Raw genomic sequence first — 15,501 nt, 5'->3', positions numbered from 1 at the left:
ATCATATATATACACAATGGAATATCATTCAGCCATAAGAAAGAAAAAAATCCTGTCATTTGTAGCAACATGGATGGAACTAGAGGTCATTTGTTGAGTGAAATAAGCCAAGCACAAAAATATAAATATCATATGTTCTCACTCATATGTGGGAGCTAAAAAGTAGATGAAGATAGAGGGTAGATTGGTGGTTACCAGAGGTCAGGAAGGGTAGGGGTAAAGGGATCATGAGGAGAGGTTGATTAATAGGTACAAATAAACAGTTTGATAGAAGAAATAAGGCCTAGTGTTTGATAGATCAGTAGGGTGACTATAGTTTACAATAATCTATTGTATATTTCAAAATAACTAGAAGAGAATAATTTGAATGTTTCTAGCATAAGGAAAAGGCAAATATTTACGTTTATGGCTATCACAGCTTCACTGATTTGATCTTTACAAATTACATGATTGTATTAAATTATCACATATACCTTGAAAATATCTACATATATTATGTATCAATTAGAATATATATATATATATATATTTTTTGAGACAGAGTTTTGCTCTTGTTGCCCATGGCACAATCTCGGTTCACAGCAACCTCTGCCTCCCGGGTTCAGAGTGGTTCTCCTCCCTCAGCCTCCCGAGTAGCTGGGATTACAGGCATGCACCACCATGCCCAGCTAATTTTGTATTTTTAGTAGAGATGGGGTTTCACCATGACGTCTGGTCCTAAAAAAATATTTAATAAAACTTTAAGTTTTGAAGGTTATTAAGATAATCTATGTCCAGGCTGGGCGTGGTGGCTCACACCTGTAATCCCAGCACTTTGGGAGGCCAAGGTGGGTGGATCACCTGAGGTCAGGAGTTCAAGACCAACCTGGCCAACATGGAGAAACCCCGTCTCTACTAAAAATAAAAATAAAAAAGTTAGCTGGGAGTGGTGGTCCATGCCTGTAGTCCCAGCTACTTGGGACGCTGAGGCAGAATTGCTTGAACTCAGGAGGTGGAGGTTGCAGTGAGCCAAGATCACACCAATGCACTCCAGCCTGAGCAACAAGAGTGAAATTCCATCTCAAAAACAAAAACAAAAACAAAACACAAAAAAACCCCCCATAATCTGTGTCCATATTATCTCCACTCAAAGTTTCTCAAAATGTGTAGTTTATGGTCTTAACTGTTTTTACTATGGTTGAGTCAAAGTATTTAGGTTTGTAATCTTCTATTTCCATAATGTTTTTTGCCATATTTCAATTTTATGGTTTTTTGCTTTTTGTGCCTTAAGAAATTCTTCTACATTTACTTCTGTATCAGAGTCCTACAAGAAAGGATGATCCACTCAAATTGAGTAATTTGAGGAAACTTTAACAGAGTGCTGGCCAGGCGTGGTGGCTCATGCCTGCAATCCCAGCACTTTGGGAGGCCAGGGCGGTTGGATCACCCAAGGTCAGGAGTTTGAGACCAGCCTGACCATCATGGTGAAACTCTGTCTCCACTAAAAATGCAAAAATTAGCTGGGCATTGTGGCGCACGGCTGTAATCCCAGCTACTCGGGAGGCTGAGGCAGGAGAATCGCCTGAACCCGTGAGGCAGAGGTTGCAGTGAGCAGAAATCACGCCATTGTACTCCAGCCTGGGCAACAAGAGTGAAACTCCGTCCCAGAAAAAAACAAAACAAAAAAACAAAAACAGAGTGCTTATTTACAAAGGTGTAGCCAGAGTGTAAGGAAACCATAAATTCTAAAAAATGCTATGCTTTGCTTTTCACAATTAGGTTTTTAATCCACATGGAAATGATTTTGTGTATGCTGTGAAATAAGGATCTAATTTATTTTCTCATGCCTAGTCAGTTGTCTCCAACAATTTATTATTCAATAGTAAATTATTCATTGATTTCTAATTCTTCAATCATAGTTCATATATGTGTGGAGATGTTTCTGAACTTTCAGTTCTATTCCTTTTAATCTAAGTTGGTATCAATACCACATGTTTTAATGATTATAACTTTGTAATAAATCTGGATATCTGGTAGAGAAAGTCCTCTCACTTTATCCTTTTCTTAAAAACTATGGTGGTTATTCTCAGTTCTTTACATAGCCAGATCAATTTTAGGATAAGTATGTCAAGTTCCACAAAGTATCTTGCTTGGATTTCAGTTAGAATTAAATTATATTTGTAACTTTATTTGGGAAAGAAGTGATATACCCATGGTATTGAGTCTTCCTATTTAATAACATGGCATATTTCTTTTGCTATGGAGAATAGTATCTTTTTTTAGTTTTTAAAATACTGGCATATAGAAACTACTACTAATTTTTGTATGTTGGTCTTGTATGTAGCAATCTGACTAGGTTCTCTTATTAGTTCTAACAACTTTATACATTCTCCTAGACTTTCTATAAAGACAATATTCTAAGTATTGACAGTTGTTTCCAATTGTATGACTTACTGATTTTAGTGTCTTATTGCATTTTTTAAGCCCTTTAGTACAAAGTGGAATAGTAGAGATAATACCAGCTATCTTTGTCTTGTTCCTTTAATCACTGGTGTGGTATATTACATTAATAGATTCTCTCGTTTTTTTGTTTTTTTTTTTTTTTGAGACAAAGTCTTGCTCTGTTGCCCAGACTGGAGTGCAGTGGTGCAATCTCGGCTCACTGCAACCTCCGCCTTCCAGGTTCAAGTGATTCTCCTGCCTCAGCCTCCTGAGTAGCTGGGACTACAGGTGCATGCCACTATGCTGGGCTAATTTTGTATTTTTAGTAGAGATGGGGTTTCCGCATGTTAGTCAGGCTGGTCTCGAACTCCTGACCTCAGGTGATCCACTCACCTCAGCCTCCCAAAGTGCTGAGATTACAGGTGTAAGCCACCATGCCTGGCCACATTAATAGATTATTGAGCATGAGGCATTTCTTGGATAAGTCAAACTTGGTTATGATATAATACTTGTGTGTGTGTGTGTGTGTGTATATATATATATATATAAAACAAGAATATATTACTTGTATAATATATAAATAATAAAAATATAAGAAATTTATTACTTATACAAGTAATATACAAATGATATATAAATAATATATTACTAATTACTATAGTTTATACATGGTAATGAATATTAATACATAGTAACATAATATGACATTACTTATCAATTATTATATATTATAAATCTGGTCACATTATATTACTGAGTAAATGTAACATTTACTCAGATTTTTTATGCCCATGTTCATTAGTAATTTTGCTGATTTTTTTTTTAATACTCTTTGTCCGGTTTTGGTTTCAAGGTTATACTACCATCGTAGAATGAGCTGGGAAGCCTATTCTAATTAGCTATTTGTTGAAGCATTTTACATATTTTGGGATAATGCATTCCCTGAAGGTTCAGTAAAATTTATTTTGTGCTCTCTTTAATGGTTAGTGGTTTGTTCAGATTTTCTTCTTCTTCTTGAGAACATATGGGGATATAATTGCCTTCCCTGGCTTCATATTTCCTTGTGGAGGAAATTCTACACATAATGCCCCTGACTTGGAGCTTTATTGCTACAGTTTCTCCTCTGTGGAGAAGACAGGCAGATGACTCATGAGCTCAGCTCCTTCTGGGCTCTCTCTTTCAAGGCTGTCTGCTTGCAAGATTTATGTTATAGTCAGCTGTCTTCCATAGAATAAGGGGACTGTATACTTGTGTGGGGAGGCCAAGGTTGTGTGTGATGACAGACTAATTATGCCAAATTCCTGAGCAAATTATTGCAGTCTACTTAGCTGCAGATCAACACCATTTTCTCTAAACTATTTTATCAGTAACAAAGGTGATATTTTGACCCACATCTGCCTGACTATATTTGATGATACAGAACTTGGGAGGGGAAGAAAGGGTGTTATTCTTTAAACAGCACAGATATGCAATGAAATTTCCATTAACCCAGAATATACATAGTGGTTAACATGCAGTGATTTGAAATAAAATATTATTTGAAAAGCTATTTTTATAGCTGCAAAATATTGCATTGAAGAGGCTGCCACCAATTATTTGTTTCCATATGAGCATTTTAAAGGCTGATACACAGCGTTTTAAAAATGTATATGCACCTTGGGAGGCCCAGGCGTGCAGATCACGAGATCAGGAGATCGAGACCATCCTGGCTAACACGGTGAAACCCCGTCTGTACTAAAAATACAAAAAATTAGCCAGGCATAGTGGCGGGCGCCTGTAGTCCCAGCTACTCGGGAGGCTGAGGCAGGAGAATCGCTTGAACCCGGGCGGTGGAGGTTGCGGTGAGCCGAGATCACGCCATTGCACTCCAGCCTGGGCAACAAGAGCAAAACTCCGTCTCAAAAAACAAACAAAAAACTATATGAAAAAGTCTCTCATTATTTTCACAAGCACTAAGAATCTCACTTAAAAACATGGCTGGGCGCAGTGGTTCACGCCTGTAATCCCAGCACTTTGAGGGGGCGAGGCAGGCAGATCACTTGAGGTCAGGAGTTCGAGACCAGCCTGGCCAACAGGGTGAAACCCCGTCTCTACTAAAAATACAAAATTAGCCGGTCGTGGTGGCGCGCGCCTGTAATCCCAATTACTCGGGAGGCTGAGACAGGAGAATTACTTGAACCCAGGAGGCAGAGGTTGCAGTGAGCCGAGATTGCACCACTGCACTCCAGCCTGGGCAACAAGCGCGAAACTCTGTCGCAAAAAATAAATAAATAAATACATACATACATACAAATATTGCCAATTTGATAGGCAAAGATATATGCAAATTATGTTTTAACAAATATTAATAAAGTTGAACAATGGCCCAATGTAATTTGTTACCTATCTGAAAGACATGCACATTCAGGGAGTTACAGTACTTTTTCATGTCTTGCAGCATCAATAAATTGTTTTCTAAATGTAGAAAAAGAGACATTCAGTACAGGCTAACGTAACGTGGGACAGCATGCAAAGCCATGAGAAGTGGGAAAATGGGAGAGAATCTGGGCGTGGCTTACAGGGCCGCTGAAGTAAGACACACCCTTCGCTTCACCTGTGGCCTCCCGCGGCGGCTGCGGCTTCTTCGCACGACCGGTAGGGGGCGCGCGCGGTTGAGTCCAGGAATTGCGAGGACCTCCGCAGCCGCAGCCCAGCACTGACGCCTCTCCGGGCAGTGGCTCCTCTTTCCCAGGCCGAAAGCGGCCGGGCCCTCCGCTCCGCTCTGCCCTGGCTCGGCCGCACCCACTGCGCGTTTGTGAGCTGGCCATCGGTCACACTGGGATACTCGAGGAGGAGGCCCAGGGCCTGCATTCAGTTCCCTAAGAGGGACCCGCGCTGGCCGCTGCAGGCGGGTGGAGAACGGGCGTCTGAGTCTTGGGCTTTCGTACCGGAATCTCCCCGGGAGATTTTACAAGCCCCTCCGAATGTTCTGATTGAATTGGTCTGGGGGGGGTCGGTCCGGGCATCTAACGAGCAGCCGGGATGGAGAATTACTAGTCTGGATTCTGGTCCTCAGAGGTTCACTCACGTTAATCAACCCGAGTCCATCTTCGTGGGATTGTCTTGCTCCGAGGCCCTCCCACTGAGCTTTATTTTCCTGCCTGATTTCGGGGTCAACTAACAGGATGAACAGCGGACCATACAGGCACGGTGAAAATGGCACTTGGTGACGTGGAAGACCCAGCTTGCCACGGTTGAGGCAGATCTCCTCAGGGTCTTTTGTCTTAGTTATCCCCGAGCTATTCTTCAGGAACCGACAGGCTCCCCCACCCCAACACCGGATGAAGGCCAGCAACTGGAGGCCAGGAGCATACCAAATGCTTTGCCACAGAATTATGTAATTATGCCATGAACTCAATTTTATGAGCAAATAAGTATAATTTCAATCCAGGAACCAGCAAATCATTTGTTGACTTTTGGAATATGCTATGTTATGTTTCATAGCGTGCCTTCCTAGTTATATTTTACAGATGTTGGTATTTTTGTTTGTATTTACTGATTATATACCAGTTGGACAGTGGAAGGGAAAGAACCTAATCAAGCACGCTCTCATTTCAAAGAGGTGACGATTGTGCCCGTGTTTAAAAGGGATGCTTGAGACCATGAGGATTTGGAGTTTTGGAGGCGGATCTGCCTTTGGGGAGTGAGCGTAGGGCCCTAAGATGTGGTTGTGCTTTGAGACAGTTCCCAGGGTGATGTGTCCCATCATCCAAACATTGCAGGATAAGTCAAAGTTACAGAAAGACTCTAGTTTACTTCCAGCCTAACATTACCAAAATACGGTATTTGTCAGAAAACATGTAGTATTTGTATAATTTGAGAATGTAATTGAAGAACCCGATATAGAGCTTTTAGAAAGGGGAAATAGAAAACTTAAAAAGAATCTTGCTTGGTTTATTAATACCAACATCTAAAATATAATAAAATTGAATAAACCAGTGAGTTTTATACTATGATTGAAATAAAACGCCACTATGTTAAGAGTGCTAGTTTAACAGGAAATCTCCAATGCATTATTATCCAGACTCATCTCAAAGGTTCACTTTTCATTTGCATGGGCCCTTGCTATTTGTAGGGTAGGAGGCTGCACCTCGTTCTGGTGGCTGCCACCTTGATGAGGAGACACTCCTTGTTAACAGGATGGTTAGCCCACGGCTTTTCCCAGCCCCCTTTTCCACACCCAGTAAATTGTTTTAGTTTATGGCCCTCAGCTGCAGTTGCAATCATCATCAAATTCCAATTTTGAATTTAAAGGTGAATAATGAATGCAATGAACTTTCTAGAATTTATGAAGGGCAGTGATGTTCCTTTTTATCTAATAATTCTACATGTGTAGCCTTTCAGTATGCTATTCTGTGGACTGAATTTACAAATTGTCATTTGTTTAATGAACTGTTAATATAACATGATGACTAACTGAAAACACATACAATTTGCTGGTATTCCAGAAGTCTATGGATTTTGTTTTGTTTAAATAAAAGGCATTAAAAGCAGCTGCTTAGTATACTTACCTTCTTTACTCAGTATAAGGTAGAGGTGAAAAAACCTTCTTAATTTGGCAATTTATATAACCTTTTGTTTTTGGAATACAGGTTTCTTCCCCTTTACATTCGTTCTTTAGCCTAAATCCTAAGTTTCCGACTTGCGATTTAAATTCCACATGAGAGAACAGGTTGGAATTTTATCTTTAATAATTTTATTTATAACTCGAAAGTAAGTTTCAAAATATTTTGTCATAGTAACTCCTATAAGTGTTTATTTAATCCATCTTGTAAATTTTCTTTCTGTATCTTTAATATATGTAACTATTCATTTGACTGTTAATGACTAAAAAAGGGGGAAACATTAACTTCACTGCAATCAGGAAAACTCTTTCAAACTGTTATACAAAAGAAAATACATGGTGTACGAACACCCATGTATTTTTAAAAAGTAAATAACAGGTAAACCAAAGCTCAGATAAAATCCAACTTTTAAATATATATAATTAATTGTTAGTGAACTGGCTAAAATAAAGATACAGGTTGGCTTTTCTTCCTCCTAATGGTTATGTGTACAAAACTAAATTTAGTATTAATTGAAAGCAAAAAACCCAGAAAGGGAAAATGGCACACATTTGATTTAGGTGAAAATTATTTACTCATTTTTCTATCTGCAGGTGATTTATCATTTTAGGTTCTTTCCCTTCCACTGTCCAACTGGTATATAATCAGTAAATACAAACAAAAATACCAATATCTGTAAAATATAACTAGGAAGGCACGCTATGAAACATAACATAGCATATTCCAAAAGTCAACAAATGATTTGCTGGTTACTGGATTGAAATTATACTTATTTGCTCATAAAATTGAGTTCATGGCATAATTACATAATTCTGTGGCAAAGCATTTGGTATGCTCTAGGGGAGACATGCTTTAAAAACAACTGCCTTGGGTTTTTTTAATTTTAAAAATAATTACAAATTTTATTTTTAATTCAGGGACATGTGCACATTTGTTACATGGGCATATTGCATGATGCTGAGGTTTGGGGTATGATTGATCCCATCATCCAGGTACTGAGCATAGTACCCAAACGTTTTTCAACCCTTACCCCCATCCCTCCCTCCCACCTCCAGTAGTCCCCAGCGTCTATTTTTGCCATTTTTATGTCCATAAGTACCCAGTGTTTAGCTCTCACTTATAAGTGAGGGCTTGCGGTATTTGGTTTTCTGTTCCTGAACTAATTCACTTAGGATAGTGGCCTCCAGTTGCATGCACGTTGTTGCAAAGGCCATCTTTTCATTCTTTTTTATGGCTGTGTAGTATTCTATAGTGTGTATATACCACATTTCCTTTATCAAATCCACCGTTGATGGGCACCTAGGTTGACTTCATGTCTTTGCTATTGTGAATAGTACTGTGATGAACATACAGGAGTATTTGTCTTTTGGGAGAATAATTTATTTTCTTTTGGATATATACCAAGTGATGGGATTAATGATCAAAAGGTAGTTCTAAGTTCTTTGAGAAGTCTCCAAACTGCTTTCTACTGTGGCTGAACTAATTTACAGTCCCACCCACAGTGTATAAGCATTTCTTTTTCTCCAAAGCTTTGCCAGCATCTATTTTTTCACTTTTTACTAATAGACATTCTGACTGGTGTGAGGTAGTATCTCATTGTGTTTTTGATTTGCGTTTCTCTGATTATTGTTGATGTTGAACATTTTTTCATGTTTGTTGGCCGCTTGTGTGTTTTCTTTTGATAAGATCTGTTCATGTCTTTTGCTCATTTTTAATAGAGTTTTTTTTGCTTGCTCAATTAAGTTCTGTATAGATTCTTTAGAATTTTAGACTTTTGTCAGATGCTTAGTTTGCAAATATTTTCTCCCATTCTGTAAGCTGTTTACTCTGTTGATAGTTTCTTTTGCTGTGTAGAAGTTTTTCAGTTTAGGTTCCACTTGTCAATTTTTAGTTTTGTTTCAATTGCTTTTGAGGACCTAGTCATAAATTATTTCCAAAAGCTGATGTCCAGAATTGTGTTTCCTAGGTTTTCTTCTAGGACTCTTACAGTTTGAGGTCTTATATTTAAATCTTTAATCCATGTTGAATTAATTTTTGTATATGCTGATAGTACGGATCAAGTATCATTCTTCTACATATGGCTAGTCAACTATCACAGCACCATTTATTGAGTAGAGAGTTCTTGTCCCAATGCTTATTTTTGTCAACTTTGTTGAAGATTTGATAGCTGTAGGTGTGTGTATTTATTTCTGGGTTCTCTATTCAATTCCATCCATCTATGTGTCTGCTTTTGTACCAGTACCATGCTCTTTTGGTTACTGTAGCCTTATAATTTGAATTCAGGTAGTGTGATCCTCTAGCTTTGTTCTTTTTGATTAAGATTGCTTTGGCTATTAGGGCTCCTTTTTGGTTGCATATAAATTTTAGAATTTTTTTTCTAGTCCTGTGAAAAACCACATTAGTAGCTTGATAGAAATAGTGTTCAATCTGGGCCAGGCATGGTGGGTCACACCTGTAATCCCAGCACTTTGGGAGGCCAAGGTGGATGGCTCACCTGAGGTCAGGAGTTTGAGATCAGCCTGGCCCACATGGTGAAACCCCGTTTCTATTAAAAATACAAAAATTAGCTGAGTGTGGTGGCATGGGCCTGTAATCACAGCTACTCGGGAGGCTGAGGCAGGGGAATTACTTGAAACCAGGAGGCGGAGGTTGCAATGAGCTGAGATTGTGCCACTGCACTCCAGCCTGGGTGACAGAGCAAAACTCCATCTCAAAAAAAAAAGTATTGTCTGTCGAGTGCTTTGGGCAGTGTGGCCATTTTAACAATATTGATTCTTCCAATCCATGAGCATGGAATGTTTTCCCATTTGTTTACATCATCTATGATTTCCTTCAGCCGTGTTTTGTAGTTCTCCTTGTAGCGATCTTTCACCTCTTTGATTAGATACATTCCTAGGTATTTTATTTTTATTTATGGCTACTGTAAATAAGATTATGTTCTTTTATTTTATTTTACTATTATTATACTTTAAGTTTTAGGGTACATGTGCACAATGTGCAGGTTAGTTACATATGTATACATGTGCCATGCTGGGGTGCTGCACCCATTAACTCGTCATTTAGCATTAGGTATATCCCCTAATGCTATCCCTCCCCCCTCCCCCCACGCCACAACAGTCCCCAGAGTGTGATGTTCCCCTTCCTGTGTCCATGTGTTCTCATTGTTCAATTCCCACCTATGAGTGAGAACATGCGGTGTTTGTTTTTTTCTCCTTGCGATAGTTTACTGAGAATGATGATTTCCAATTTCATCCATGTCCGTACAAAGGACATGAACTCATCATTTTTTATGGCTGCATACTATTCCATGGTGTATATGTGCCACATTTTCTTAATCCAGTCTATCATTGTTGGACATTTGGGTTGGTTCCAAGTCTTTGCTATTGTGAATAGTGCCACAATAAACATACGTGTGCATGTGTCTTTATAGCAGCATGATTTATAGTCCTTTGGGTATACAGCCAGTAATGGGATGGCTGGGTCAAATTGTACTTCTAGTTCTAGATCCCTGAGGAATCGCTACACTGACTTCCACAATGGTTGAACTAGTTTACAGTCCCACCAGCAGTGTAAAAGTGTTCCTATTTCTCCACATCCTCTCCAGCACCTGTTGTTTCCTGAATGACTGCCATTCTAACTGGTGTGAGATGGTATCTCATTGTGGTTTTGATTTGCATTTCTCTGATGACCAGGGATGGTAAGCATTTTTTCATGTGTTTTTTGGCTGCATAAATGTCTTCTTTTGAGAAGTGTCTGTTCATGTCCTTCACCCACTTTTTGATGGGGTTGTTTTTTTCTTGTAAATTTGTTTGAGCTCATTGTAGATTCTGGATATTAGCCCTTTGTCAGATGAGTAGGTTGCAAAAATTTTCTCCCATTGTGTAGGTTGCCTGTTCACTCTGATGGTACTTTCTTTTGCTGTGCAGAAGCTCTTTAGTTTAATTAGATCACATTTCTCAATTTTGGCTTTTGTTGCCATTGCTTTCGGTGTTTTAGACATGAAGTCCTGGCCCATGCCTATGTCCTGAATTGTAATGCCTAGGTTTTCTTCTAGGGTTTTTATGGTTTTAGGTCTAACGTCAAGTCTTTAATCCATCTTGAATTACTTTTTGTATAAGGTGTAAGGAAGGGATCCAGTTTCAGCTTTCTACATATGGCTAGCCAGTTTTCCCAGCACCATTTATTAAATAGGGAATCCTTGCCCTGTTGCTTGTTTTTGTCAGGTTTGTCAAAGATCCGATCGTTGTAGATATGTGGCATTATTTCTGAGGGCTCTGTTCTGTTCCATTGATCTATATCTCTGTTTTGGTACCAGTAGCATGCTGTTTTGGTTACTGTAGCCTTGTAGTATAGTTTGAAGTCAGGTAGCGTGATGCCTCCAGCTTTGTTCTTTTGGCTTAGGATTGACTTGGCAACGGGGGCTCTTTTTTGGTTCCGTATGAACTTTAAGGTAGTTTTTTTCCAGTTCTGTGAAGAAAGTCATTGGTAGCTTGATGGGGATGGCATTGAATCTGTAAATTACCTTGGGCAGTATGGCCATTTTCACGATATTGATTCTTCCTACCCATGAGCATGGAATATTCTTCCATTTATTTGTATCCTCTTTTATTTCATTGAGCAGTGGTTTGTAGTTCTCCTTGAAGGGGTCCTTCAGGTCCCTTGTAAGTTGGATTCCTAGGTATTTTATTCTCTTTGAAGCAATTGTGAATGGGAGTTCACTGATGATTTGACTCTCTGTTTGTCTGTTATTGGAGTATAAGAATGCTTGTGATTTTTGTACATTGATTTTTGTATCCTGAGACTTCGCTGAAGTTGCTTATCAGCTTAAGGAGATTTTGGGCTGAGACAATGGGGTTTTCTAGATATACAATCATGTCGTCTGCAAACAGGGACAATTTGACTTCCTCTTTTCCTAATTGAATATGCTTTATTTCCTTCCTGCCTAATTGCCCTGGCCAGAACTTCCAACACTATGTTGAATAGGAGTGGTGAGAGAGGGCATCCCTGTCTTGTGCCCGTTTTCAAAGGGAATGCTTCCAGTTTTTGCCCATTCAGTACGATATTGGCTGTGGGTTCATCATAGACAGCTCTTATTATTTTGAGATACGTCCCATCAATACCTAATTTATTGAGAGTTTTTAGTATGAAGCGTTGTTGAATTTTGTCAAAGGCCTTTTCTGCATCTATTGAGATAACCATGTGGTTTTTGTCTTTGGCTCTGTTTATATGCTGGATTACATTTATTGATTTGCGTATATTGAACCAGCCTTGCATCCCAGGGATGAAGCCCACTTGATCATGGTGGATAAGCTTTTTGATGTGCTGCTGGATTCGTTTTGCCAGTATTTTATTGAGGATTTCTGCATCAATGTTCATCAAGGATATTGGTCTAAAATTCTTTTTGGTTGTGTCTCTGCCTGGCTTTGGTATCAGGATGATGCTGGCCTCATAAAATGAGTTAGGGAGGATTCCCTCTTTTTCTATTGATTGGAATAGTTTCAGAAGGAATGGTACCAGTTCCTCCTTGTACCTCTGGTAGAATTCGGCTGTGAATCCATCTGGTCCTGGAGTCTTTTTGGTTGGTAAGCTATTGATTATTGCCACAATTTCAGAGCCTGTTATTGGTCTATTCAGAGATTCAACTTCTTCCTGGTTTAGTCTTGGGAGGGTGTATGTGTCCAGGAATTTATCCATTTCTTCTAGATTTTCTAGTTTATTTACGTAGAGGTGTTTGTAGTATTCTCTGATGGTAGTTTGTATTTCTGTGGGATCAGTGGTGATATCCCCTTTATCATTTTTTATTGTGTCTATTTGATTCTTCTCTCTTTTCTTCTTTATTAGTCTTGCTAGCAGTCTATCAATTTTGTTGATCCTTTCAAAAAACCAGCTCCTGGATTCATTAATTTTTTGAACGGTTTTTTGTGTCTCTATTTCCTTCAGTTCTGCTCTGATTTTAGTTATTTCTTGCCTTCTGCTAGCTTTTGAATGTGTTTGTTCTTGCTTCTCTAGTTCTTTTAATTGTGATGTTAGGGTGTCAATTTTGGATCTTTCCTGCTTTCTCTTGTGGGCATTTAGTGCTATAAATTTCCCTCTACACACTGCTTTGAATGTGTCCCAGAGATTCTGGTATGTTGTGTCTTTGTTCTCATTGGTTTCAAACAACATCTTTATTTCTGCCTTCATTTCGTTATGTACCCAGTAGTCATTCAGGAGCAGGTTGTTCGGTTTCCATGTAGTTGAGCGGTTTTGAGTGAGTTTCTGAATCCTGAGTTCTAGTTTGATTGCACTGTGGTCTGAGAGATAGTTTGTTATAATTTCTGTTCTTTTACATTTGCTGAGGAGAGCTTTACTTCCAAGTATGTGGTCAATTTTGGAATAGGTGTGGTGCGGTGCTGAAAAAAAATGTATATTCTGTTGATTTGGGGTGGAGAGTTCTGTAGATGTCTATTAGGTCCACTTGGTGCAGAGCTGAGTTCAATTCCTGGGTATCCTTGTTAACTTTCTGTCTCATTGATCTGTCTAATGTTGACAGTGGGGTGTTAAAGTCTCCCATTATTATTGTGTGGGAGTCTAAGTCTCTTTGTAGGTCACTCAGGACTTGCTTTATGAATCTTGGTGCTCCTGTATTGGGTGATATATATTTAGGATAGTTAGCTCTTCTTGTTGAATTGATCCCTTTACCATTATGTAATGGCCTTGTCTCTTTTGATCTTTGTTGGTTTAAAGTCTGTTTTATCAGAGACTAGGATTGCAACCCCTGCCTTCTTTTGTTTTCCATTTGCTTGGTAGATCTTCCTCCATCTTTTTATTTTGAGCCTATGTGTGTCTCTGCATGTGAGATGGGTTTCCTGAATACAGCACACTGATGGGTCCTGACTCTATTCAATTTGCCAGTCTGTGTCTTTTAATTGGAGCATTTAGTCCATTTACATTTAAAGTTAATATTGTTATGTGTGAATTTGATCCTGTCATTTTGATGTTAGCTGGTTATTTTGCTAGTTAGTTGCTGCAGTTTCTTCCTAGCCTCAATGGTCTTTACAATTTGGCATGATTTTGCAGTGGCTGGTACCGGTTGTGCCTTTCCACGTTTAGTGCTTCCTTTAGGAGCTCTTTTAGGGCAGGCCTGGTGGTGACAAAATCTCTCATCATTTGCTTGTCTGTAAAGTATTTTATTTCTCCTTCACTTGTGAAGCTTAGTTTGGCTGGATATGAAATTCTGGGTTGAAAATTCTTTTCTTTAAGAATGTTGAATATTGGCCCCCACTCTCTTCTGGCTTGTAGAATTTCTGCTGAGAGATCCGCTGTTAGTCTGATGGGCTTCCCTTTGTGGGTAAACCGACCTTTCTCTCTGGCTGCTCTTAGCATTTTTTCCTTCATTTCAACTTTGGTGAATCTGACAATTATGTGTCTTGGAGTTGCTCTTCTCGAGGAGTATCTTTGTGGCGTTCTCTGTATTTCCTGAATCTGAATGTTGGCCTGCCTTGCTAGATTGGGGAAGTTCTCCTGGATAATATCCTGCAGAGTGTTTTCCAACTTGGTTCCATTCTCCCCGTCACTTTCAGGTACACCAATCAGACATAGATTTGGTCTTTTCACATAGTCCCATATTTCTTGGAAGCTTTGTTCGTTTCTTTTTATTCTTTTTTCTCTAAACTTCCCTTCTCGCTTCATTTCATTCATTTCATCTTCCATCACTGACACCCTTTCTTCCAGCTGATCACATTGGCTCCTGAGGCTTCTGCATTCTTCACGTAGTTCTCGAGCCTTGGCTTTCAGCTCCATCAGCTCCTTTAAGCAGTTCTCTGTATTGGTGATTCTAGTTATACGTTCGTCTAAATTTTTTTCAAAGTTTTCAACTTCTTTGCCTTTGGTTTGAATTTCCTCCTGTAGCTGGAGTAGTTTGATTGTCCAAAGCCTTCTTCTCTCAACTCATCAAAGTCATTCTCCATCCAGCTTTGTTTCGTTGCTGGTGAGGAACTGCGTTCCTTTGGAGGAGGAGAGGCGCTCTGCTTTTTAGAGTTTCCAGTTTTTCTGCTGTTTTTTCCCTATCTTTGTGGTTTTATCTACTTTTGGTCTTTGATGATGGTGACGTACAGATGGGTTTTTGGTGTGGATGTCCTTTCTGTTTGTTGGTTTTCCTTCTAACAGACAAGACTCTCAGCTGTAGGTCTGTTGGAGTCTGCTAGAGGTCCACTCCAGACCGTTTGCCTGGGTAACAGCAGTGGTGGCTGCAGAACAGCAGATTTTCATGAACCGCGAATGCTGCTGTCTGATCGTTCCTCTGGAAGTTTTGTCTCAGAGGAGTACCCGGCCTTGTGAGGTGTCAGGTTGCCCCTACTGGGGGGTGTCTCCCAGTTAGGCTGCTCGGGGGTCAGGGTTCAGGGACCCACTTGAGGAAGCAGTCTGCCCGTTCTCAGATCTCCAGCTGCGTGCTGGGAGAACCACTGCTCTCTTCAAAGCTGTCAGACAGGGACAT

At 39.5% G+C, this 15,501-nt stretch overlaps 2 protein-coding genes across 8 annotated transcripts in view; one reads left to right on the top strand and one right to left on the bottom strand.

Moving 5' to 3' along the window:
- The window catches only part of LRRD1 (leucine rich repeats and death domain containing 1), a 37,918-nt gene extending 30,647 nt beyond the window's left edge, over positions 1-7,271 (bottom strand). For 2 of the 7 annotated variants that reach the window (XM_063708245.1, XM_019031103.3), the window contains exon 1: positions 5,015-5,150. Coding sequence is in view for 1 of the 7 variants with exons in the window: in XM_063708244.1 (XP_063564314.1) it covers positions 4,980-5,228 (249 nt within the window). In the remaining 6 variants the exon portion in view is untranslated. Of the gene's footprint in view, positions 1-4,979 lie in introns of all 7 variants that reach the window. The other 5 variants (XM_055346597.1, XM_019031104.2, XM_063708244.1 and 2 more) reach the window with 4 other exon arrangements.
- ANKIB1 (ankyrin repeat and IBR domain containing 1) overlaps positions 1-15,501 on the top strand; it is a 264,755-nt gene that overhangs the window by 37,393 nt on the left and 211,861 nt on the right. The window lies entirely within an intron of this gene.

The sequence above is a fragment of the Gorilla gorilla genome, chromosome 6 (assembly GCF_029281585.2).
Source record: "Gorilla gorilla gorilla isolate KB3781 chromosome 6, NHGRI_mGorGor1-v2.1_pri, whole genome shotgun sequence".
Lineage (NCBI taxonomy): Eukaryota > Metazoa > Chordata > Mammalia > Primates > Hominidae > Gorilla > Gorilla gorilla.
This window is presented reverse-complemented; position numbering and strand designations above follow the sequence as displayed.